At 43.0% G+C, this 25,484-nt stretch overlaps 2 protein-coding genes across 15 annotated transcripts; one reads left to right on the forward strand and one right to left on the reverse strand.

Annotated features, from left to right (window-relative positions):
• The first annotated feature begins 78 nt into the window (after window positions 1-78).
• Window positions 79-6,882, forward strand: PGRMC1 (progesterone receptor membrane component 1). Its single transcript, XM_054839192.1, has 3 exons — window positions 79-537; window positions 2,603-2,758; window positions 4,908-6,882. Exons 1-3 carry the CDS (start codon window positions 216-218, stop codon window positions 5,006-5,008), a joined length of 579 nt encoding a protein of 192 aa, XP_054695167.1. The 5' UTR covers window positions 79-215; the 3' UTR covers window positions 5,009-6,882.
• Window positions 6,883-7,450: 568 nt separating this feature from the next.
• On the reverse strand, window positions 7,451-21,645 carry LOC129211697 (A-kinase anchor protein 17B-like). 14 transcript variants are annotated; one of them, XR_008578934.1, is made up of 9 exons: window positions 21,428-21,626; window positions 19,985-20,077; window positions 18,982-19,065; window positions 16,119-16,243; window positions 14,107-14,343; window positions 11,322-12,837; window positions 10,535-10,742; window positions 9,004-9,110; window positions 7,451-7,571 (listed from the first exon to the last, which is right to left on the reverse strand). XR_008578934.1 is itself a non-coding variant. In XM_054839191.1 (8 exons), exons 5-8 carry the CDS (start codon window positions 14,194-14,196, stop codon window positions 10,606-10,608), a joined length of 1,287 nt encoding a protein of 428 aa, XP_054695166.1. In that variant the 5' UTR covers window positions 14,197-14,343; window positions 16,119-16,243; window positions 18,982-19,065; window positions 19,985-20,077; window positions 21,428-21,640; the 3' UTR covers window positions 7,879-10,605. The 14 variants fall into 14 exon arrangements, 9 of the variants coding, with proteins under 9 accessions (XP_054695165.1, XP_054695157.1, XP_054695158.1 ...); XR_008578932.1 differs by having other exon boundaries at window positions 7,470-7,571; window positions 9,004-10,742; window positions 21,428-21,625; XR_008578933.1 differs by lacking the exon at window positions 7,451-7,571 and having other exon boundaries at window positions 7,803-9,110.
• Window positions 21,646-25,484: the final 3,839 nt, after the last annotated feature.

Genomic DNA, 25,484 nt, shown 5'->3' on the forward strand with positions numbered 1-25,484 from the left:
TCGCCTCAACTTCCTCCCGCCCTCAGCTCTGCCTGCGCCTCAGCGCCTCCCTTCTCGCCGCTGCCGGCCCCACACGGCCGGGCCACTCCCTCAGCCCGCCTGCCGGCCGCGTCCCGCCCCCTCAGCGCTCTGAGGCGGGGCGGCTCCTCCTCGCTGCCGGTGCCGCCGCCGCATCGCGCCTCAGAGCCCGCCGTGCCGGAGCGCAGCAGAGCCCGATGGCCCGCGAGGAGGCGGCGGTGGTCGGCGAGGAGGCGGCGGCGGCTGATGGAGGCGGCCTGCTGCTGGAGATTGTGGGCTCCCCGCTCAACCTGAGCCTGCTGGGCCTCTGCCTCTTCCTGCTCTACCAGATCCTGCGGGGCGAGCGGCCCGCGGCGCCGGCGGGCGAGGCGGACCCGCCCCCGCTGCCCAAGATGAAGCGCCGCGACTTCACGCTGGCGCAGCTGCGGCCCTACGACGGGGTGCGCGACCCCCGGATCCTCATGGCCATCAACGGCAAAGTCTTCGACGTGACCCGCGCCAGAAAGTTCTACGGGCCCGGTGAGGGCCGGGGCGGGCGGGGGCCGGCGGCGCGGCGAGCCCGGGGCGGCGGGGCGGGTCCAGCCCGGGAACCCCCGGCACTTTGTGCCCGGGATCCGGCCGGAGGAATCTCGGGGGCCTCGGTGGCTTGGCCGCCGCTCGGACCCCGCGGGCAGGGGGGGTCAAGCCCGGGTGCGCCCCGGTGCTGGCGGGGCAATCTGTTCCCTGCGGCGCGGGCATCAGCGTGCTCCGCGTTAATGCCTAACCCGCCTCCTGGCCTGCGGGATAAACGCTCGGCTAAGCTGCCCGTGCCCTCTCACCCCTGCTCACGATCTGAAGATTTGGAAAGGATTCGGCTTGCTTAGAGCTGGGAAGGGTGTGCGGAGCTTGGCCTGTGACAAGATCCCACAACCAGCAATGCTGGAGACCTGCCTCCGCGGGTGAGGTGGAGGGCAGGATTACTGCGGTTGCCTGGGCTCCAGAGTCGGGCCTCAGTGTTGTAAAAACTCCGGCTTTGCCAGGCTACGTTGCTTCATTATTCTCTTTATTTTCCCAGGGCAGATTACAAGTACCACAAGTACTGTAAGGGGTTGTGCTGCTGTTGGGTTGGGCGGCTTCATTGGCCTCGGGTGCCTTTGCCTGATGCCAGGCAGCAGAAGCAAAGTGTTCTCTCAGTGTTTACATTCCATTCCCAACTTTAGTGGACATCACTCTATTGCATAATATTTATACTAAATACCTAGCAATTTAGATTAAACCAGGTTCCTATCAGGAGTGTAGGCAGTTCAAATGTGCAAAGATTGAATAAGCTATGCAGAGGATTATAGAGCAGCTAGTGATGACATGGGTGGGAGTATGTGCACCCAGATGTAAGAGTTTAATCACCTCCACTAGGGCATAGGTTTTTATTTTTAACAGAGGCCTCCGGTTAAAAAGCCTCACTGAGGCTTCCTAATTTGTACCAGGATCTGTCTGGCATAACCACTCTTGAGCTGTTCAGACAGCTGGTGGCTGCCAGTGCTGCTCAGAGCCAAAGAGAATCATGCAGGAGACACCACCTATTTGGAAGCATGATGAGATTGTTACTTTTGGTCCAAACATAGACTGGAGACTGTTGCTGAATGATGCTGGACTGTAACTTTGCATTTTGCAGCAGTCGAGATGCTATGTACAGATGTGCAGTTTTGTATTTGTGCAAACTAAAAGCCACTTGACTTAAGGACCATGCTTTGGGTGCTACCTTCCTTGGCAACAGTAAAAGCTGCCCGTTGTATCTAACTTGGTAATTGCTGAATGGTTCGTCACAGTGTCTGGCTAGTTTGGTTTTCATTTTAACAGAAAAGTAAGATTCTTTTGCTGAGTTTAGGAAAAAGCTCACCCTGGGGGGTGTGGAAGATAGCATGCTCTCTACGGTAACCAGAGTTCACATCTAACTTCAAGCTCTCTTAAAAAGAACTTTCAATCTCTGGTTGCAACATGTGGTATCTCCATTTTCGGCTTGTCATGCAAGCAAGTTAATCATTACTGAAGTTTAGCAAGAGTCTGTCTTGATAAGGTATCTCTGATTTACTGTGAGTTGCATGTTTTGATCATTGGAGTTCATCTTGAATTTTGAAAGTTTTAATAGATGTTTCTTCCAAGTTGGTAATTTATTGTATCTCCACTACATTTTCTGTCAAGTCATCCTTTCAGCTCTTTAAGTCTGGAGCATCTCTTAGAAAACTTCCATTTCACATCAGACTTGCAAATCCTTCCTCTGTTCCTCTTTCTGAGGATGTGCTTCCCAGTTTGTGTGCTTATTCTTACCCTGTTTGTATGTTCCTTGAACCATTGTGTGGTTCATTGTCCTGATGTTTCAGCAAACTCAGTATCTCTTCCCATGGTTTTGTTTCTTGTCCTCTTCCTCTGTTTTCCCTTATTACCAAGTAGGATAAAACCTAAAAACATTTCAGAGGTTTGAGGCACTTCTGACCCACTGGTCAGGGTAGGAACTCATCATCTCTTTCAGGTTGGGGACTCTAATCCATGAAGATCATACAGCATCCATTACCTCTGTAATAATGCTCCTTATGTTTTCATTTTAAAGAGGGCCCGTATGGGATTTTTGCTGGAAGAGATGCATCCCGAGGTCTTGCCACTTTCTGCCTGGATAAGGAGGCTCTGAGGGATGACTATGATGACCTCTCTGATCTCAACGCTACACAGCAAGAGACCTTGAGGGACTGGGAGTCACAATTCACTTGTAAGGAATTTTAAACCTATTTACAAAGAAGTAGCTAACTAGTGTGTAATAGGAAAAGCAATGGTTAAAAGGCTGTTACCAGCTGGAAACATCATGCTGGAAACTTACTTTGAGTTAATACTTCAGTTTACTAAGTATTACTCAAATTACTGTTACTCAAAAGAATTAAGAGAAATGTCAGGTTTTCCTTCTGCGTTCTCCCTCCTTCTGTTCCTGACAGAAGAGTAGGAGAGATGGAAGCACTCTGTCATAGGATATCTGTAAGACCACCCAAAAAGTTGACAGGAATTGGAAATTGAGAGCATGGTTTTGATACAGTTAAGACCCCATCTATAAAGACGATTAGATTTTAATGCACTGAAAAATGAAGCTTATGTCCTGTTAAGCTTCTCAGAAATAAGAGTAACATTTAAAGTATTACTTGATTTTTGAGTTTGGAAGGCTGTTTAAACTAGGCCTTTTCCCCTTAGAGCTCTTGATATAACTTTTTTTACTCTAAATAAGTTATTCTGCGTGGCCTTGCTGGTGGCTTTATCAGATTCATGAACAACCGTGTCCAGCTGACTTTCTCCCCCAGAAGATGTTCAGGAATGGGCAAATGCCACTTCTGCGCTTGCAAGCAGCCTGGCCCTTACAGTGCCAGTGCTGGCCAGAATGGCTGTGGAAAACAGTCAACTTGCACACTTGAGATGTTTGTTCTAAAATTAACACAACAAAGTCACTTTCATAGTTGCCTTGTTTTTCTATGCTTAGTATTAAAAGTTTAAAAAAGGCAATTCTAACTGTTTTGTGTCCTGTGCCTCAACTTGCTACTCAAAAAGCAGAACTTCAAACCATAGTTTTATGGAAATTGGTGTGTTGACCTTGTACCAGGGCATGCCCACTGGTATGATTTTTTTTCTCCTATTGTGCATCTTGTTGATGAAAAATAATTCCTCCATATCTCATTATGCCTTTTAGGCAAGTGAACACCAAAGGAATTATTTCTACTCAGATAAGAGAAAAAATAAATGTATCAGTTGTTTGTCTTGATGAATTTTTATATATATATATGTGTGATGGAAATTGCATATACAAAAAAGTAGTATAGTGGAAATCAAATTGTTTTTAAATCTAGTGTGCAGTATTAAAGATTTACTGTCACTAGCTAGAATGGAGCTTTCCTCCACATAATGTCATTAGAACATCTCAGTCTTGACCTGATGTGCCCCTACTATTTTGGCGTTCTTCCGGTCTTAATCAAGACTGTTAATCACGCCACACTGAATGGCTGTTTTATTATGCTAACAAGTATGTTGCAGAAACCAGAACTAGGCTACCAAATATCTGACCTAAACTATAAATCTACTGTTTCAAGAGTCGGGCATCAGGACTGACCATGAACTGCACTCTTTTTATTACTATGTTTCTAGTAAATTTTGCAATTAGTTGTTTTAAATTCTCATTAATTATAACAATGCTAGTCTGAAATATCTGTAGTCAGAGGCATCTTTTGCTTTGTTGAAGTTGACAGATGGGCAACATAGCATAGCTCTCATTTCTTACGTGTATACGATCTTGGTGGTTTTACATGTTCAAAAAGAGATATAAAATAAGGCAGAGGCTTAGCTGCATAATTGGATAACCAATCCATCTTGATCTTTGGGAGAAAGGATCTCTCTTCTGTCCTATTGGATATTTTCAATATGTGTTACAAAAAATAAAACCCCTTGAAAGTTGTGTACATGTGTCCATATATGTATGTGCATATGTATATAATACATAACATAAATATTCTAACAATGCCATTGGTTGAAAAATTAGTTTTGACATTGGCAAGAAAAATAATCTAATCCAGGATTCTGTTTCTTTAGCTGGATGAGTCCCTCAGTTTACATGTGTCTTCACATTCATTTGTCTTTTGGCTTAGGCAATAGAAGGAGAATTATAGTTACATTCACTTTGCAAGTTTCTTACACTTACTACAACATTAATAGTAGTTCAGGTAGTTGATTTCGGCTTTTCTCCTTCCTCCCAGTGTTTGGAATAAGTTGCTGAGAGCTGTTTCATTATAATATAGGCATTTTGGAATTCAGGAAATAAATGTAGGAGTTTAAAAAGGTATATCTTCAGGGCAGAATAATGACTTGGATTCTTTTCTTTTTCCCAGTTAAGTATCACCATGTTGGTAAGCTGCTGAAGGAAGGGGAGGAACCCACTGTATACTCTGATGAAGAAGAAAAAGATGCCCAGAATGCAAAGAAAGACTAGAGAGTGCAGTGAGGAACCATCTATTTTTGAGTCCTAAAGGATCATTGCAACATTCCACTTCTGTGTTACAAGTTGCAACAGCAGCAATGCTTACAAAAGGTCCAAAGTTACAATGAATTGTTTCTTTTCAAAGGTTTCCTTTTCAAATTTAGTGGTAAACTACTAAAGGTCTAAGATGTGTCTTCTTTTAAACCTGCATAATCTGAAGTATGCACAAAAAATGTCTGTGCTAAAGTAAACTGCAATTTTGGCAATAAAGGACTATTACTGTTTTCTTCTATCACCATTTAGTGCACAGTAGGTTGAAATCCTGTTTTTCATTAACAACCTAGCACTGCAGACACAAGCACAAGAGTAACTTCATGTATGCAACACAGATTCCACTAAATCTTGTTTTGCGTTAGCTTCTGCAGGATCTGGGCCTTGGGTTGTAATTCCTTTAGAAAAGGGACTATATTTTATTTGTCCATGAAGCATCATACTCATTTGTGATGCAATGTCATTCATTATTATGTAAGATAATTTGGCTTTAAAGGAGTTACATAGTAGCTTAAAGATGAAACACTAACTGCTTTAAAAAAAGATAATTTTTGAGAGGTTAAATCACTTTTAGATACTTACAAAATTAATATGAACTGAAGAATACTTGATGTATTCAGTCATGCATAATTATGCATGGATTAATATTCTTTGTTTACTTTTAAAGCACATCAGAAGTGTTAGAAAGGTTTAGATATTGAGTGTAACTAGGCATCCCTAAAACCCAGGTACACCATGAAGTGTGACTCAACTGGACTGCTATTCACTTTTCCTCTTAGTAAAACTCTTCTGTGAATTTTAATGAAATGATATTAAACAGGGAAGATCAGCTGCTATTGATTCCTAGTCCTAAAAAAGACTTGCTGGTATAGCATGATTAACAATACCCTTGTACATGCAGCTTTCACTAGCAGAAAAGCATTACTGGTCAATGTAACTTACACAAATTTCCTGTACCAAATAAAATAACGTGGTGGAAGCTGTTTCTGCGTTGAGGCCTTTGTTGCTTTGGAACATTGCCATTAAAAGAAGCGGCACAATCTCATGCATAACCAGCAGTGCTATACCTGGGAGACCTGAACTTTGAATTCCTGTTTACTTATTTGCCCTCTTAGCTCACATTTATGCTTAATTGCTAGTTTGTTCCAACTCTGTAACCTAGTCTCCTACTAGAGGGGGCTAGATAAATGGATTTGACCAAGGAAAAATGTAAACGTTCTTCTTCACCATCCAAAATACTTCTGCAAAACTTTCTCAGAAATTCAAAGAGATAACTAATGATTTGCTGATTGCTTGTAAATGTGTTTCTTGTCCAGGTGATTCTGCTTGGCTGCCTTGTCTGGTATAGCTCCCTGTATTTAGTTTCTCTGGTTCGGTTTTTCAACCGAGTTGTTTCAATTTGGCAACATGACCAGAACGATGAACCAAGTCCTGAGCGGGAAGGTGTAAACTAGGCAGAATTATTCAGAAGTAGAGTGCATTGCACAACAGCAGCTTTCGTAAAGTTGACACAACGTGTTAAAGTGCCTGAGACCATCTGTGGTGAGAATGGATGACCTTCTCCTAGACCTGACACTTTCATGGCATTTTATTTTGGTTACACTGGGCCTTCAAGTGAAGAGCGTGGTTGTTTGAGCCAGACAGCTTGTGTAAAGTGGTACTGAATGAACTACCTAATGAAGGTCTCGAGACAAATGTAAATCTTGTCATGACCTTTGTGTTGCTGTTTTATTTTTAGAGACATTTATACTCTGCAAACTACTACTAATGGTTTACCTCAAATTGAAAATATGCTTTTATTTGTTTAAGGCAGAAAATAAAATACTGTTGCATAATGGTAGAGTTTGTTTTTATTTACTGCAAATAAATGTGATACTTAATCCTCCCCCAATGTTTCAAGTTTCATATGGTCCTTCTCCAATGTCTTCCATTATCCAAGGCATAGATTAAGTATAGTATGTTCTAGCTGAATGCCTGTAAATGCAGTTCTGTAGTATAACTTTAACAGAATATTAAACACAGAACATGTTCATGTTGTATAATATGCTTTGCTGTTGCAAAAACAGAGTTAGGCATAAAAAGGCCTAAGTAATTGTTAATGCTGAGCAATAGCTTTGGAGGGCTACCATGTAGTGGAACTAGACTAGGCTGTAACCTACCCTTCGGCGGACCCAACCATCTGACTCTGAAGTTAGTCCATAACATATCCTAAGGCACTAAACAAGAATAATAATAATAAAAACTACCCAGAAAACTGGCAGTAACACAAGGCAAAGCTTAATGTTAAGCATCCATGCCTCTTGGGAGGGAAGTATTGCACTTTGGTAAGACCACTTTTCAGAGAAAACAGAGAACTTATTGTGAAAAGGGAAGAAGTGAGTCACAAAAGCAGTAGTTTTGTGAAGCAGCAGGCATGGATTTTATTTTCTTCTAAAGTGCTGGAGAAAGGATGGGTTTAGCTTCTTTTTTATTCTCTGTTGATTGCAACTTGATCCCTTCCTTCAACAGTGACTGGCTGCAATGACTAAGCAAAAAGAACCATGCCAGGTACTTAGCAGATTGTACATTAACCAAGTAGGACAGATGACCAACTACGAGCAGAAACTGTCAGCAAAGTCTACCTCGTGAAGTGTCCAAACACCCGTTACTGGCCTATGTCACAAAGACACATGTGAGGAGCTCCAGGACAACTCAAAGCAATTGAGTAGCATCTCATTTCAACTGCTTTGTAAAATTCAGATATTCCTTTATCTCTACTCTACCTGCTCTTAATCATCTTTATTAGCTCGTACTTATGCTGTTTCAGTTAAAAAAAAAAAGTTCAGTAATGAATGCTTACATCGAGAGTTATATAAGGGGTTTTACAAAAGGCAAGGTGTTCCTATGCATTGCATGGAATCTCTGGATTAAGAAAAGCTTTATATCATAATTACTGTATTCTTGTATTTCAAGCAGATGGACTGATGTAATAACGGGCATTGTGTATATCTGCTATAAAAACAGCCTGTAGGATTTTGACTTCAGCATTCAGCACGAGGTACACCCAACGGGCCATGTATTTCTGATAACAAGCTTGGTTCAGACAGCTCCCCTGAGAAGACTTCTGTTCTCACTGGCTCTATTAAGAGGCATTTTCATTAATTCTGTACAGAAAGTCAGATTTAATTGCAAGACCTGCAGTCTCAGAGTCCTACTTCATACATGGCAGAATAAACAGTGTTTCCATAAAAAAAACCCTAAAACTCTTGAAACACCAGCTGAGTACAACAGCACACGCCAGGCTCAAACTGAAAGGTATGAAATTATGCCAGCAATATTATACCTTTCCATTGCTGAACTATATAAATGCTGCTTTGAATGCATCTTTTCATCTATTAAATGTTCTAATCATCTAAACATTCTGTAACTTTTACTCGAGTTGTGACATTTATTCCTAGAATTACCAAAATTTAATCTACAAAGCTATATATTTAAAAAGTTTTAAAGCAAACTGTTATATGTATCTTTAAAGATTAGCCTTCAGGATAATAAAATTGTACTGAACAGTCCAGTGTATGAAAGGATGGGGCTCAAATTAAGTGTGTCAATAGGAAAAGTAAAGAATTTAATATTAAAACACCTGAAAACAGGTCCTAAATAATGCCACCTGTAAACAAATAGGAAAGCCAAAAGTTCTGTTTCAATATGAAGATTACAATGGTGTGTCACATTTTAAAGTGCACGCATATTTTATTTACTAGTAATGTTTTACACGTAATGAGGACTTGGACATAGACGATTTGCTTTATCAACTTCAATCAATATAGGTGAACGCAAGAAGCAATTACAGAACTGGTGTGTTTATTTGTTATTGAATATTGTGACAACATGTTGATAAAACACTGCAAATTTACACCAAAGGAAGGAAATCTTTAGTTCCTGCTCCCCCAGATTAACAAAAAGAAATACTTCCTCACCTGTAATTGAAAGGCCTGTCTCATGGGAAATGGGTACTTATGCACACAGAACTGTCTACAGATTGATTGACAGAGGAGGAGATTTTGTCATCTTTAATCTGCAAATACTGCATAGAGAAAAAACACCCTTGGTATGTCATCAGTGCAACTGAAACATTTACACAGTCGACAAATACAATAGTTGATCTGCATTTTAACTGTATAAAATACTACAAAGGAGACTTGAGGGGGATAAATGTTCTCCAAAATAGTCAGAAAATATTTATGTCAAGAAAATAAGATCTTTTTAGATAAAAGTAATAGATTAACAGTACTTTGAGTAGCAATCATTTGTCATTCGTGACCGTGAAAAGGCACTCCACATCTGAACTCACGAACAGAGAGAAGACCAATAAAACCTGGTTTAGAAGCCTGTAGGAGTCACCAGTATTGAACACTGGGGGAAAAACTATCCACCATGAACAATTACAACTTATTTTTTTTTATTACTATTTATTAGAGCAGAAGTTACAAACATGGGTAAGAGTCTATGTAATGAAGGCAACAGCATCACATTGACTTAGTATATTGACATGTAATAAATAAAGCATACTAAAAGGAAAGCTAAAATAATCAGTGTACTGAACTTAGAACTGGTCCTCTATATCTTGCTAAGGGACTTTGTCCAAAAGCAATTGTGGCTGTCTTCTAAATATAGCAAGCTGAATAAATATGGAGAGAACTCAAGCTCCTAGACTGCGTTTACACATTTTTACCTACATGTAGCACAAATCTGACAACATTGGACAATTCCTCTGGAAATTATTTGTAAGCAAACTCATACTAAATAGCCATCTCATTGCATGTGCCTTCAAAAGGGCACATTTTGAAATCATGGGAACAAATTTTCAGCCTGCATAAATATGGGGACTGTCAGCATGCTGACAAGCATTGCCCTTTCCCTATCTAAGATTTGGAGCTTTGCTTAGGCATTCAGATTCCTGGAGGCACTACATCTAGCACAAGTTCAGTGAAATTCATCCTACCAAAGACCAGCAAGTTTCCAGAAACACCTCTAGAGCAGTAAATAGAAAACAAGCATTTTGCCACTGTGGGTTTTACAAAAGATGGGATTTTTTTTTTTTTCCCATGTTTGGAAATCTATTGCTTCCCACGATTGAGTATAAGTGTCCCCCACACCTTCCCATCCCATCGTTTTAACAATCTGATTGAGGAGGCACTTCATATGCTTGCTCTAGGATTTACATAGTTATTTTTTTTCCCAATGACTCATCATTATTAAATCCTGTAACTTTGATATTTACATGGTTCCCTACATTTAATCAGAATATAACACTCTCAGGTCTCAATCTGTAGCCTTTCAAATTCTGAGTAACTGGTCCATAAAAGTTTGTTGGGTCCTGGGGAAAGTTTTGGTCCTCTGTTATCCAAAAAGGCAAACACAGATTCTGGTTTTGTGGCTCACTACACCAGTTAGATATTCTAACCAAAGGAATTACCTAAGCAAAAAAATACCCAGTATTTCATATACCTTTTCATGGGCAAAGGGCTTTCTTCTCCCATTTCTATATAAAAACTTAAGAGCTATTATATAGTAGCTATTCAGCATCCTCTTCTGGGCTCTGCTCCACAGAAAGTATCTGAGCAAGGGTTTGTCTGAATTATCTCAAGAGGAAATAGAGGGCATCCTCTGACATCTGCATCCATCTCTCTTCTCAACATTAATTTCCTCTCATCTCCTGTAGATAAGTATATGAAAAAGTTACTTGAAATGAGTTTGTTGGGGGGCAGGGAGGGAAAGGGTACGGGGAGGTAGCTGTAAGGTATCCGCCAACAAACTGAAAGCATAGTAAGTTGTGAAAGGGCTGAGTAACGATAGCCAGAAACATAGCAATCATGTATGGAGATCAGATGACTACCTATATATAAATTCACTAACTTCAGACAGTACTTCCCACCCAGATGTACCACATACTGAGTTGCCTAACAATGTTTTAGCTGTCTAAAGCATGTTGAGCTGTTAGCATGCATGTTGTTACTAACAGAATAACCACCTATCTGCTAATGCCCATGACAGATACTTTGCTATCCAATCAAGTAGACAAATAACTACTCTTCGATGGCAGCTGCGTGGTTCTGAGCTAAACCGAACAAACCTTTAACTGCAGAGAAGTCGCGTTCTTTTTTTACACCATGTTCATACTTTTTAAAACTCTTTAAAAACACCATTCATCACTGTAAGAGCTGTAGCAACTAATCTCACCTGCCAGAGACCTGTCAAATCCAGTCACCTTAGTTCTGGTGTCCCTCTTTCTCACCTGTCCTCTGGAGGGTATCCCGAAGTGGCAAGCCATCATGAGGGGTAACGTCTGGTGCTGCCATAGCAGTGTGAAGTGTCTTGAATTTCACTTTGTTGTGGAATATTTTCTTACATTTTCTTTGTATCTTTCTGAGCGACTCCAGCTGCATGCAACTGTCCGTCTCTGAAAAGCCACATTCATCAGTTAAAAGATTAGAAGAAAGCTTTTTTCGTTTTTTCTTCCTTTTGCGAGCATTTCTCTCCTCTTCCCTGGATTGTCTCTCACATTTCTGTCCTTCATGTCTTAATTTACTACTAGACCTCTTGCATGACTTTTTAAGCTTATGTTCACACCGCCTCGCCAAGCCCTCATGGACAGAATTAGAACAGAAGCTACATTTGCTGCTTTCCTTCTCTTGACCTTCCAGAGTTACATTTTTAAGGTAAACCAGCAATTTTCTTTCCCCAGCTCTTGCAGGCAAGCACCCTTTATTACAATTGCTGTAAATTTCTTCACACTTTCTTTCTGTTCTCTTCATTGAGCTGCTACGTGCCTCTCTAAAATACTCGGAATCACTGATCTCTTCCAACAAATCCTTTAATCTGCAAGCAGATCTACATGCCTTGTGTGGTACGGTACCTTCATCGCTACCATCTTCTGGTTTGAATTCCTTATCGTGAGTAACAGCAATGCAATCCAAAGAATGATTCAGTCCAGCACGTGGTAAGTTATCAACAGCGAGCGAGTCATTCCTCTGCACTTGCAACTTTTTTGTAAACCTACCCCCATAGGTCTTGTTTTCTAACACTGTGCCTGTTGACTCAAGCTCCTCAACAGCGATCACCACTCTATAATTATCATCACTACTACAATTTCTCTTGTTGAGGTTTTGTACAGGACTCAGCTCTCTGAACAGCTGGCCAGGCTTGTTGCTCAAGCTGATGTGAAAACCGCTATCATCATCGGACACCACTCTCTTCCACCAGCACTTGTTCGCAGTGGGTTTTGGCTCTAAGCAAACACGCGCATAGCCTGGTGTCTGATAGTAGTTTAGTAAATAATGGATGAACTCATCAGTCTCATAAACCTTTTGCTTTTTGCAACCATCTTCATCAGACACTGTCTGTGCATGAACTACATTCAATGTTGGGTAGTCCCTTCCATCGAGGGATTCGATGACCCTGCAGTCTTGCGTAACTGTAATCAGTAAAGACCCAGACCCAAAGGAGCTGTATGCAGCTCTGCCAGGCAGTCTGTCAGAACTTGGGGCTGTAGAGGAATCATTTAAAATCGTCCTGACTATGTGACTAGTAGATGAATGGAAGTTACTCGCATCTTCCTCACTACATAAGCTGCTACTTTTTTGGGTTAACGGGCACCAAAACTCTTCCTTATGTTTCACCTCTTTGTGCGTATGATAATGGGAGTTAATCAGTTCCTGATGTATGTCTTTTAAGGCTGTTTCAGAAAAGCAATCGTTCTTCCTTACGCCCAACGAAGGATCCACTTTTTGACTTGCCAACTGTGCAAAATCCTTCAAATAAAAAGTCAGGAAAATTATTATGTACATTTATTGAGCACTATAAAGAATGCTAAACTGCAAACTCATCAGCAAGCAGTCCCACAGCCAAAAGAATTATACAGGTGAGGGATAAGTTTGGCTTAGTTCAGACCTTGATCGTACAATCTCACTCTTCCTAAGTGAGAACTACAAATATTTCATCATCTCAGAAAGCTGCGTTCTCAAGTGGTCCTTTAAACCAATTCCTCTATCTCGCTGCAACTGCATAAGAAAATACTTATTCTTTGTTTGATCACAGCATCACAACAACTAGTATTGCATGCAACAGTAATATTACTACATTTTTGTAGATTTAATATTTTATTTAGAATAAATTGCTTTGTTAATATATTGTTTTAAATGGGTCCAAATACAATCGATCTAAAGCTTTCTAAGTGGTGAAACCAAGAAAATAGAAGTTTGCTTAACACATCACCTTCATAACTAAGAAGGCCAATGTCAGATGTCATGGGGCCCTAAAAGTCAGGCAGAGTGGCAAGGGTAGCCTCTGATTTCAACTCTTAGCAAGTTATAGTCCTTTAGAAGTCTTTAACATTAAGGGTTGGGGAAAACATGCACTTCTTAAAGCCGCAAGCCGATTTTTACTTAGCAAATAGTGAAGACAAAGCCATATTAGCACCCCTGAGAAATGAAAACTTCTGTTTTAAAACTTTTTTTTAGTCCAAAGCACTAAAATAAACCTCCAAACATTAATCTGTGTGCAAAACACTTGAATTTTTAACACTCCTCCACTGACTTTCTCAAGACGTTAGCTGAATCAAACTGAAATAAGACTGACAGCTTAGTGTTGGCCACAAAAGAGAGGCTACTAGAAATGCAACTGGCATAATCCATGTCAATTTAATTCTATCACTTGCAGACCTGAGACCAAAACAAGCAGAGATAGCATCATTTGCATCCCCGCCCTGAAACTCCTGGTTTGCAACACTGGATCAAGTCTAATAGAGCTGATACAGCCCTTCCAGCCCTGTGCTTACTCCGTAATGACAAGGCCTCGCGCAAGCATCAAAGGCAAAGTTTCTGGGTGGAAATGCACTACCTTTGTTCTCAGGGCAAAACAAAGAGCAGATTGCCACAAGACTTAGACCTCAAGCCTTCTCAGTGTTCCATCAGTCCCAAGGCATTCTTCCAAATAGCACCAAGACATCAAATGTCTAGCAAATTATTCAAGCTCTAGTAAATATCCTTCAAAATTTAAAATATGTTTTAAAATAGTCTTACTTTCACACGATTTAACAGCACTGTAAGCAGTCTGACAGACTCCGCTCTTCTCTGAGCTAGCAGGGATTTCCTTTCTTCCCATTCAGGCATATTCTCTGGCCACTGCTGTTCTTCAGCTGGTACCTTCTGCTGCTTTGGGGGATGTTTCTCATCTCCATCTATCTGCCTCTCTTCTCTCCTCTCGAGCTTAGCTTTCTTTTTTCTCTCTTGAACTTCTTTTCAGCACCACGTCTTTTTCTAGGCAATTATCAATATGGGACAATTTAGATTACACTTGTTTTACATTTTGAGTCCTGCGGAATTGGATGCAAGTCTTTGAAGTGCTAATAAAAAGCAACCAGTTGCCAAGAATCTGCATGTGGCTAACAAGAAACCTTGTTTGTTAGAATAATATGTTTAAAAAAACCATGGCACATAGATGACGTGCATCTAACTGATGCACACGTTTAGAAAGTTGTCTCTCTAAATGGTTTATATTCTAGGGTTTTCTTTATAAGCAATGCCAAGATGACAGATTCACATAGTTGTTTGTCTCCAAGGACACAAATAGAGACTAATCATTTGGATCTAATTCTTAAGTTAACAAAATCTCCCCTACAGATTAGCATGAGGGTCCCATTTAAGAGATATTACAAGACTATTTCCACTGTTCTAAAAAAAGTTAAAGCTGTGTGCTGGTTTTAGCTGGGGTAGAGTTAATTTTATTTGCTGTAGCTACTATGGGTCTGTGGGTTGGATTTGTGCAGAAAACAGCGTTGATAACACAGGGATGTTTTCATCACTGCTGAGCAGTGCTGGCACAGAGTCGAGGTCTTTTCTGCTCCTCACACCACCCCACCAGTGACTGGGCTGGGGGTGCACAAGAAATTGGGAGGGGACACGGCCAGGACAGCTGACCCTGACTGACCAAAGGGATATTCCATACCATATGACACCGTGCTCAGCATATAAAGCTGGGGGAAGGAGGAAGAAGCAGGGGGACATGCAGAGTTATAGCATTTGTCTTGCCTTCCCATGTAACCATTACACATGATGGAGCCCTGCTTTCCTGGAGATGGCTGAACACCTGCCTGGCCATGGGAAGTGGTGAATGAATTCCTTGCCTTGCTTGCGTGGCTTTTGCTTTATCTATTAAACTGCCTTTATCTCAACTCATGAGTTTTCTCACTTTTAGCCTTACAAACTGTTCACACAAATAAGTGTTTAAAAATATTTTTTAAAAAAATATTTGAATAAGAAGGTATTAACAATAGAAGCATAGCAATGTTTTCAGAGACCTAGCATTAGAGTCGCTATGCTCCATGTTCTACTTAGAATGGTTGGGGCTTTTTAAGATAGAAAGGTGTATAACATGACTAATTACTAGTGACAGTTTAGGATGCCATCCAAACACATTATCTACAGAATTAAAACTTCAATATACTACTATTACTCCTATACAAAATTTAAGAACACTGCCCTAAAGATAACAACAATGAAAAAATAACATGTAAAAAGGGGGTAGAGGGAAAGACGGAAAAGCATTCACCTCTGGCTTTGGACCTTTCAGTCAACTGGAAGGCACCAAGAAATGTATGTCACATTAATTTTACTTCAGGGCATAAAGACATTAGTTTGCGATGCTGCAGCACAGAACAATACAAAAAGCCCACATGCAGAATCTTAAGCAATCAAGCCTCAGAGCAATTTGAGAACAACAGCTCTCCAATTTCACTCCAGGCCCACATAATCATAGACTAATCCAATCTGAAAGAGACCTCAGGATGTTTCTGGTCCAACTTTTCTCATAACCCAGACCCCTCCATATGATGCCTTACACACAGAATTATCAGGATGCTTTTCTTTCCGACAGTAACATGTAAATTAAGAACTACATAATATTACTTCAAGTTCTCTGACTCATTTCAAAGCCTGTTTTTTTTACAGCAGCCAGTCTTCCTGGATTTTACTTGGTATGAGGTAGTGTAATAAATCTCAAGAAAACAGAACATTCTCCAAAAATACACTCTCACCTTTCAACTCCCTCTCCTTTTTTCCCCCTTTTTTGAACGTGCTCCTGTTCTTGCAGCTTTAGTCTTTCCAGGCTTCTCTTTCTTATAGCTCCTTCACTAAAATGTCTGGTTGTATCAAAAATTACCTGTCACAGAAGAAGCAGAATCAGACTTAGCAGTCCAGTTTGCCGTGTATTTATACAAACACAGACAACCTGCTGAGGAAATGAGAAACCCCAGGTGACTACCAAATACTACTACACTTGTGAGAATGTCTCTCTCTACCCTGGCATACTAGAATATCTCTTCTGAAGTTCACACTGTGTTGTCAGTCAAGCTCAAACACCCCACTCCCAAATGTCTCCTGCTGTGACATCAGGGACTCACAATCTGACATCATACCTTTGACCAAAACCATTACTGGCATGCTCTTCTGGGGACTCAAAGTTCAGTATGTTCAGAAGAACATTCCTAGCTGCAGGATTCGTGCAGTTCTGCCAAAACTAGAGTTCACTGACTCTCAGAGCAACATCTTTTGGATCAAATGCTTGCTTGCTTAAAAATTGATGAATTCTGTTGATGTGTGCTCCATTTAATCAGCTTCAAGTGCCCAGATGTGAGCACATTAAAAGAAAACACTCATGCAAATTGTATGAAGGTCTATTTACACTGAAAAAATAAGTAATATGAAGTGTTTTTTCAACACAGAGGTATATTTTAGGTTCACAGTTTAGAAATTATCTGCTGGGAAAAAATACTGAAACCTACTAAGTACTTACAGAGGTAAGCTATTAGGCTGCTGAAATTAAGTTTACAGGTTGCAAGTTTTCTTTTATAACACCACACTAAGCATAGCACTTAAGTGTATTGAGGGATTAATCCATGTAAGCAAACAGGTGCAGAAAAGAGAAAGGGTACCCTTTACTAGCCAAGAACCACCTAAATCAGGGCAGCTACTGCACCTTCTTCATGCTTAACAATAAGATACCAAGTATCTTTAAGAGAGTCTCGCCAGCTCCTGAGATCATCTCCCAATATCAGTACCAAGCACACTGAAAATATTTACAACTTTTACCTTACCCATACCAATTTTTCAGGAAATCAAAACAGTAAAATGCCATTTTTCTATTAAAGGACTTAACTTTATATACACAAACTTCATATATCAGTATCTCTATACCCAGGACAAACAGGATAATCATAACGGTTTTTTTCCCCTCGCAGGCTTAAATGTCCAAAAAGTTTACAGAGAGGCTTCCACTGGTTAACAAGGGCTTCTCAGGCCTAACTTCAGGAAAAAACAGCATAAATTGGCAAACCACCATCTGTGCCAGTTTCTTCCAAAAAATCTCAGCAGCTAGTAACAAATAAAGGTTAGTATATTTTAATGCTGTCTTTATGCTATGTTTGTCTTTCTTTTTAGCCACCATTTTAACATAAATACAGTCTAAATCAAAGGAGGGGGGGGCGGGAAGAAGATAGATATACACAGAGAACTGCAGCAGTGCCACATAAAAGCTTCCACTGAAGCAACACAAAAAAAAGCCTGTAAGATGGTTGCCACAGGTTAAAAACTATACGGCCGTTACTTGACGAATGCCTGTTTGCCTTCAATCTAGGAATCTATAGGGGAAGACAAGTGCAGTGCAACAAGCTGTCTGGTAAAGAGGGTGACTATACTTTATTCAGATTGATGAAGAAAAGAAATACATAGGTACTGAAGGAAAAGCTTGTCCAATACAGATGGACTCAACGATCTTAGAGGTCTTTTCCAACCTAAATGATTCTATGAAGAATAATTAAAAAAAAAAATTCTCTGGAAGCAGCAGCTACAGCACAGACTACAGCGCTGAATCGCTCCTGTTAGGGAACTGCTGCCAAATGCACTCAGAACTAACCACAACTTTGTCATGCAAGGCTGAATATCTCACGATTAATCTCTGAATACAGCCATGTATGTATATATAGACACACCTTCAGCATCTCATATAAGCAAAGCGGATACACTCAAAGTACTTACTACAAAACTGAAAAAGCGAGTAGTCTCTAGAATCCTTCCTGCCCATCATGCATTAAGATAAAGAGCTTCCGAAAGCTATCTATGTTAGTATCAACTACACTTTTTCCATCACACTAAGATTTGAGGTGCAGCAGGTTAAAACATCCAGGACACTGCTGTTGAAATCTCTACAGACATGAAAGGCAAGCCTGAAGAAGAGCTGCTGTACCCAAAAGCTTGTTCTGTTTTGCAAGTATATCTTCTATTAAATCAACGGATATTATCCTGCCCCTGCAAATCTTTCTTCACTTATATCCTTACACCATCATGGCTGCAACCATATTCCTACTACTGCAATAAATCACCTAAAACTAACCCAAAAATGCTTCATAAAGTTGAGTAAGCTATAGTGGTTTGCTAGTGCAGACCATTATACCCTTGCTCTTCCCTACTCCATAGCCAGCAGCTCTTCATGTATTTCTCATCACCTAACTGTGTACAAAGCACAGAATTATTTACTGGCTGATCCACTGGCTTACACCTCAGCAGCGCAGCCTTTTGGAATCAACTCTGACATATTAATAGGCCGTTATCTCAACTTTAAGTTTCAACTGTTCGAACTGACAAGTCACAAGGAATCTGACGTTCGACTCCTTTACCAAATTATTATTTCCTCTTAGCCATTCTGCCATGGTTAGAACATCAGAAACACATTTGTCCTTGCACTAGTGCTGACTACGATAAAACTGCAGGCTGAAGTGCCCTTTGCTACCTGCATGTCTGTCTTCTGTGATCACATGTTCTGATAATCCTGATACATACTCAAACTAAAAAATAAAAAAAACGGTGTTACTTAAATGTATAGAAAGGAACCAAGATACTGACCTGGGACTCTACAGATCTGTGATCAATTCCCACCTCTGCTGAGGAATCCCTGTGAAACCCAGTAACTTCCTGTGTCTCAGGGGCCTAAAATAATACAGTATTTTAGAACAGATTCAAGCTGATCACAACCACAACAGGTCATCAATCACTTACTCTGGCCTGTGCTAAACATATTTGGCTGAAACACCTCGTCCAGGAAGGCACCTGGCTCTGGTCTGAAAACAGTGACAGGAAAACCTGCCACTTCCCATGGGCAGTTTGTTCCATTCCTTACCCCTTCGCTGTTTGACATGAAAGCCACTTCCAGATATCGATTTTTCATAAGCCTTCCTCTACTAGAGTCACATGCTTTTAGCATCTAGGTGGTTCTGTGGGGGTTTTTGGTTTTTTGGGGTTTTTTTTTTCCCTTTACATGCTATAATCCAGGTGCGCCTCAGTCATTTTTCTTATATAAAATACATAGCTTCAGCCCTTTGAGAGCTCTCTCACAGTCTCTCGTTGTAAGGCACTTTCTCCAGCCCCTGAGTAATTTTTGTTGCAATCTTCTACCACTCTCCAATGTAAAACATATCAATCCCAAACCCGCACACAGTATTAATTTGGTCAGTGCCATGCACAGTGAATTGACTCCTTTCAGCATATTTTCTATCACCACTTTAACATACTCCCTACAACACCGCAATGGAAACCCAAGCTGTTACTAACGTACGAGAACAACCCTGTCATAGCCTTAAAGAAAACCAGGAGTATAAATCAGTAACTCGGAAATTATTTCTCTGAATATCTGCACCATTCTTTTTACATGGACTAAATTATCTTAGAACACCTTAAAATGTGTCACCCAAGTTCATACTTTAAAACAAAATCAGACTTTAGGGAAACATTAACAGTCTGGCAATACCTAACCTGAAACACCCCTATAGTCCATACAAGCAATACACAAGTGGTGAGAATTATTTGATCCACAGGTGCCCCTCACATTTGCTTACAGTACCACTCTTACCATCCCCAGTTTCCCAGCTGGTCACTCATGCCAGGCCCTGAGCCATCACAACTGTTTCTGACACCATACCATCAATCGGGTCAGGAAAGAGATCTAGCTTGGAGAGAAAAAAAAAAAAAAATAGTCTTTTGCCAGGTTACTTTTCAGGCAGTTGGTCTCCCTGCCTTTGTGCACAGCGCAGCCCCACCAGCAGAGCCAAAGGAGAGCTGGAGGCAGGGGAAATATCTTATTTCTGCAGAGGTGGGCATGCAAATAGCAATGTGGCAAAAGTTACGTATTTATCAATAGTAGCAGAAAGAGTTTGTCGTGCAAGGGAAAGTGTTTACCACCAAGAGTTACTTGGAGAAGTTTAAACAAGGGGTTTAAACAGCTTTTCAGCAGACAGGACTAGTTTATCCAGCTTGCTCTGCGCAAAATGAAGAGCAGAGATGATCAGAAGTGCTGTGGCTCACACTAACAGCCCAATAAAAGGGGCGTTTGGAAGCTAACGCTCCTGGCGTCACTGCTTCATGCTGCGTGTTTTGAGGTGGGGATAAAGCAAACCGCAAGCCAGCCGCATCTCCATAGACGCAACTGCCGTGAGGCCGCGGTCCCCCAGCTCGGGAGGAAGGTGCCCGAGCTCCAGCGGGATTCATAGGCACAAGGCGGATTATCGCACCGCCGGCCAAAAGGAGCCCCACGGCCAGGGCCCAGCGACCGCCAGGCTGGCGCCCAGCACTCGGCCAGAGCCCGAGAGCCGGGTTCAGCGGGAAGTGAGGGACGGAGGCAGCGGCAAGGCCCGACCCCGACGCACTCTCCTGCCCCCCGCAGCGCTGCACCCGGCTGCCAGCCCCGGTGACGATGCGGGGCACCCGCCCCCTGCCACCCCCGGGCCCTGCTCCGGGCTGCCGCAGCGCCTCCGCGGCTGCACGCCAGCTGGGTCAGAAACCCCTCCGGGCCCAGCGACCCGCGGCGCGGGCCGGGGGAGAAGGCGAGGGGGTGACACTCCTTCGGCCGAGCCCGCCGCCGCCCCGGCAGCCAGAGGGGAGGGCCGGCCCGCCTGAGCCCGGGACACGGCTGCCGCCCGAGCCGAGCCCGACACCCGCCAGCCCGTCCCGGCAGGCCCGCGGGCTTCGGGCAGCCCCACGGGAGCTGCCAGGAACCGCTCCACCACCCCCCGATGCTTCGGCGGGCGCGGGCCAGGCCCGGCTGGCACGGAGGGGAGCAGCAGCCCTCCGCCCATGGCCCCTTCCCCACACGGGCCGCGCCGCGGCCGCTCCCCGACGCAGGAGCCCCAGCACCCTCCGCCAGCGGAGCGCCCGGCAGCCGCGGCTGCTGCCTCTGAAGGAGCGGGGCACCGAGCCCAGCCACCCGCCCCGCCCAGGGAGCGCCTTCCGCAGCGGCAGACGCCCTCCGCCGGCAGGGCCCAGCACCCACAGGCCGCCGCAGGCCGGTTCCCCTTACCCCTCCGGCCGCCGCTGCAGCCGCCGACCACCCCCGCTCCCGGGCGCCCTTCCCGCCGCCACCCCGGGGCGGAGCGCGGCGCACGCTGGGCAGCTGTGGGGGGACCCGCCTCTGGGGCGCGGCCCGGCACCGCCCGCTCCGCCCGGAGCCGGGCTGGCGGCGGCGGCGGTCAGCTCCTCGACCCCAAAGTGGGGGCGCGCTGCACCCACGGGGGCCGTTTTGTGGCGGCCAGACCCCGGGGGAGGGGCAGCCCCGGGGCGCCGTGGCGGTGTAGTGTTTGGGAATTTCACGCGTGTTTTTGAGGAGAGATTCTCGAAGCGGGGCAGGGCGGAGCCCCAGGAGGTGCCGGCGGCTGTCCGGGCCCCTGCTTCCCGCCCTGCTTGTCGCCCCTCAGGGCCCACGCGACTGAGGCCTGTGGCCGTCCTGCATGCCAGCCCTCGGCTGGTACCCGCCTGTTGCCGGGTGTCTTCGGCCTGTGTTTATCGTGTATGTGTGTTGTCTTAAAAAAACGCCAAGGAGAAAAAGTTACTTCCTCAGCAGCTGCCTCGCTTAGGCAGTGCAAAGGCCTAGTTACAGGGGTTTGATGCAATATCATGTTTTTTCTTTGTCCTGTAACAAAGGTAGCTCATTGACCGCCACTTCATCTAAGCAATATGTGTGTGAGGATTAATATCAGCTTTTCCCTGTTTTAGTACTAGCTTGTACGTACCAAGGGGAACGTGGTGCCTGTGCCTCCTAGTACTGTATGGCAGTCATCTCCCCGCAGTGGAGCAGCTCCCAAGAGCATCAACGCCTCACCAGCATGCTGTTGAAGGTACTGTCCACACTTTCCAGCACTTGGTTGTTTTTCTTTCAAGGTCCCCAAAGGAATTCAGTTTAAGGCATTCATTCCCTCAAATATTCTCTCAGTTTTCAGAGTTTTTTCTCTCTTGTGATCTTCTAAATACAACTGTAAAACGTGGTACATTTTATTCTGCCCCTTTCTTAAAAATGGACATGTTGTTTCTTCCCTTGTGGTAATAAGGTTGTAACTACGATGGTCGATGTGGAACGCACACAAGGCTAGGGCTGCAGGCGGAGGTGTGTACCAAGCCCTTCTTTTCTCAAATGGTCTAATTGCTATGCATGCAATTACAACCTGAGAACAATTGTTACGGGTGTATTTAGTGTGGGAGTCTATTTCTGGTACAACTTTATGTGCCAAAAATCATGGCTCTGTTTTCTCAATATACAAGTTGATACAATAAAGATACTACCTTTACCATTTATTTCTTGGGTCTAGTTGCCTTCTCCACAGTTGGTTCTCCTTGCATTAGAAAGATTTTCTAGGAGTCTATTATATGCTGACATTTGTTTGCGGGGTTTTTTAATCTTAAAAGATAAAATTGTGTTTTGATGGTACAAAAGGTTAAATTTCAAAGATACTGTCTCTACGTTACATGATTTTTTCCTTTCTATGTGTATTTTTCCAAACCCAAACAGGCAAACTGGAACTTGATATAGTTTGAAGCTGCAGGGTCATTATATTCACTTACTCTCTATATCATGCTCAGTATCTAAGTGGGGAGCTGGATGGGGAGGAGGAGTCACTGCTCTGGGATGAGCTCTGCGTGGTGAGCAAATTGCATTGTGTATTACCCGCTTCATATATTCTAAGTACTGTTGTTGTTATTTTCCTCTCCCTTTGCTGTCCCAGTAAACTGTCCTTATCCCAACCCATGAGTTTTACTTTTTTTCTTCTGATTCTCTTCCCCATCCCACTGTAATGCTCCAAAAATAGTCTCCATGCTTCAGAATAGTTACATATACAGGACTCCTCAGATCAGCTGACAGCATACATTTTCCTTCAACACGGTCTTTAAATCGGCATCGGGTTTCTTCTAATGTTGCTTTGTGCCCAGCTTTTCCTAGTTTGCCCAAGACCAGACCTCTCAGAGGCATCTCAATGACCCTCTCCAGGTTTGGGGTCCCATCCCAGTCTCTCCCCTGTTGATGAAAAGACATCTTTCACAGACACCTGGATTTCCTCATAGAGGTCTGTGTGGGACAAGAGAGCTGAGAGAACCCCCAGGTTACAGCTGAGGTTGCTCCACGCTATAACTGGGCTCATTCACAAAAATTCCTATGACTTTTAGAACCTCTGCAGTGCTAATGATTCCAGCTTGGGCCAGAGGGAAGAGATTATTCTGCAGGCTAAGCCTGTCCACAGAGGGTAGGGAGAGCTCTTTGATCACTGGTATTAAACTCTCCAAGATGTCAGGGCTATACTATAACTGTAGCAAAATATCTTGGAGGTGAAGTTTCTTGTTTAGTAGCTGGTACCAGCTGTGACAAGGTAGCACAAGAACTCAGCAAAGTGCAGCGTGTTGTGAAAGTTCTAGTGGCTCAGGATGATGTATACAAGGGATTTCTAGCAAAGGAGCTGACTCTCTTGGTTTTGGAAACTCATACAAAATTTAATTACACCCACATTTGCGCTGGAGCATCTGCTTTTGGGAAGAATCTTATTCCCAGAGTGAGTGGCCAACTTGATGTTGCCCGTTTCTGATATTATGCAAATTCAGTCACCACTTTTGTGAGAACTACCTATGCAGGAAATATTCTTTGCACTGTGCAATCTGAAAAAGCGCCAAGCCATAGCTCTCCAATCTGTGTGGGGCAATTACCCCACACCAGGTTATCAAACCTGGAGTAATATTAGCTGAAGGATCTGGAGCAACAGTGTATATATTATTGGAAGGAGATGACACTCCCATTTTCCTCCCCTATCACAGGTTGGCTTGCCATCTTGTACTACAAGCACGTGCCCCAGATACATTTCCACAAGATCAATGTGTAAATACTTGGATTTGGTTGGCCTCTACTGTAACTAACTCATCTGCCTTTTGTAAGGGAAGATTAACAGCTGCAGATCTTTGGACAAGGTGTTTCCTTGGCGTGCCTACCCCAGTAGCTGTATTACAGAATTATTCTATGCCAAGTGATTTTCATATTAATGTTTCTCATTGCTATTTTTTCTGAGTGGGTAACAGCTGTACACCAATGAACATTACAAAATCGATTGGCGGTGGACTGTTTCCACCTTCGACACCACAAATGCTGCTTTGATTTTGAAGGCATGTGTTGCTTCAGCATAACTGATAAATCAGCCAGCATAGGGGATGACATTCAACATCTCCCTGACTTTATGCATCAAATGAAACCATCTACTGGTGGTACCTGGCTGGCTGAGTGGTTTCATTCCCTGACAGGATGAATGGGACACACGATTCAAAGCATTATTTGAGATATGTTTATTCCTTTTTCTACGTATATGTATTGCATGCCTCTGTAAATTACCTTGCACTACACCCCGCAAGCCCAAGTGGACACCACCGGCTTTGCCAGCCCCAACGGAAGTGGTCTCCTGAGCGAGGGGGTGGAATGTGGGGAAATAACGGAATAATGGCGAGGAGGACTGTAAACACACTCAAGTGACTTGCAGCTGGGGTGTCAAAAAAAACATATATCATAATAACCATTGTTTATTCTTGTGTGCTTGACAAGTAGAACATCTGTGTTTAGATAACATAGGCCTGGCATAGACTCAGAGGCACTTTATTGAACATGCTTGAGATTCCCGCCCTGATGTGGGAAAGATCAAAGCACAGCAGTAAACTACGCCTGTGCGAATCCCTGTTATACAGGTGAAAACAGCAGGATCGGTGATCCTCCAACAAGGACCAAGCTCTGCGGTGCCTGCATCCCCCTCGTGTGCTTCTGCCTGGGTGCTGCTTTGGGGATTCCCCAGTTGGCCAGATAACAAAAATAAATTTACTCTTTGTATTTCATCTGTGGTTTTATGGTTGTTGCTGCATCCTGCCTGTGTCAGCTCACACGCATGTATATATGTGTGTGTGTATATATATGTGTGTGTGTATATATATATGTGTATATATATGTACACACACAGCTGTATTCAGAGATTAATCATGAGATATTCAGCCTTGCATGACAAAGTTGTGGTTAGTTCTGAGTGCATTTGGCAGCAGTTCCCTAACAGGAGCGATTCAGCGCT

Source organism: Grus americana, chromosome 12 (genome assembly GCF_028858705.1).
Source record: "Grus americana isolate bGruAme1 chromosome 12, bGruAme1.mat, whole genome shotgun sequence".
NCBI classification, from domain to species: domain Eukaryota; kingdom Metazoa; phylum Chordata; class Aves; order Gruiformes; family Gruidae; genus Grus; species Grus americana.

What these genes read in the sequence shown, in the direction of transcription:
- PGRMC1 (XM_054839192.1), top strand. Translation starts at nt 216, where the DNA reads ATGGCCCGCGAGGAGGCGGCGGTGGTCGGCGAGGAGGCGGCGGCGGCT. An exon ending in CAGAAAGTTCTACGGGCCCG is followed by an intron (nt 538 to 2,602) that starts GTGAGGGCCGGG and finishes TTCATTTTAAAG; the next exon opens with AGGGCCCGTATGGGATTTTT. An exon ending in CTGGGAGTCACAATTCACTT is followed by an intron (nt 2,759 to 4,907) that starts GTAAGGAATTTT and finishes TCTTTTTCCCAG; the next exon opens with TTAAGTATCACCATGTTGGT.
- LOC129211697 (XM_054839187.1), bottom strand. Translation starts at nt 14,196, where the DNA reads ATGCCTGAATGGGAAGAAAGGAAATCCCTGCTAGCTCAGAGAAGAGCG. An exon ending in TGCTGTTAAATCGTGTGAAA is followed by an intron (nt 12,838 to 14,106) that starts GTAAGACTATTT and finishes TTTTATTTGAAG; the next exon opens with GATTTTGCACAGTTGGCAAG. An exon ending in GGATACCCTCCAGAGGACAG is followed by an intron (nt 10,743 to 11,321) that starts GTGAGAAAGAGG and finishes ACTTATCTACAG; the next exon opens with GAGATGAGAGGAAATTAATG.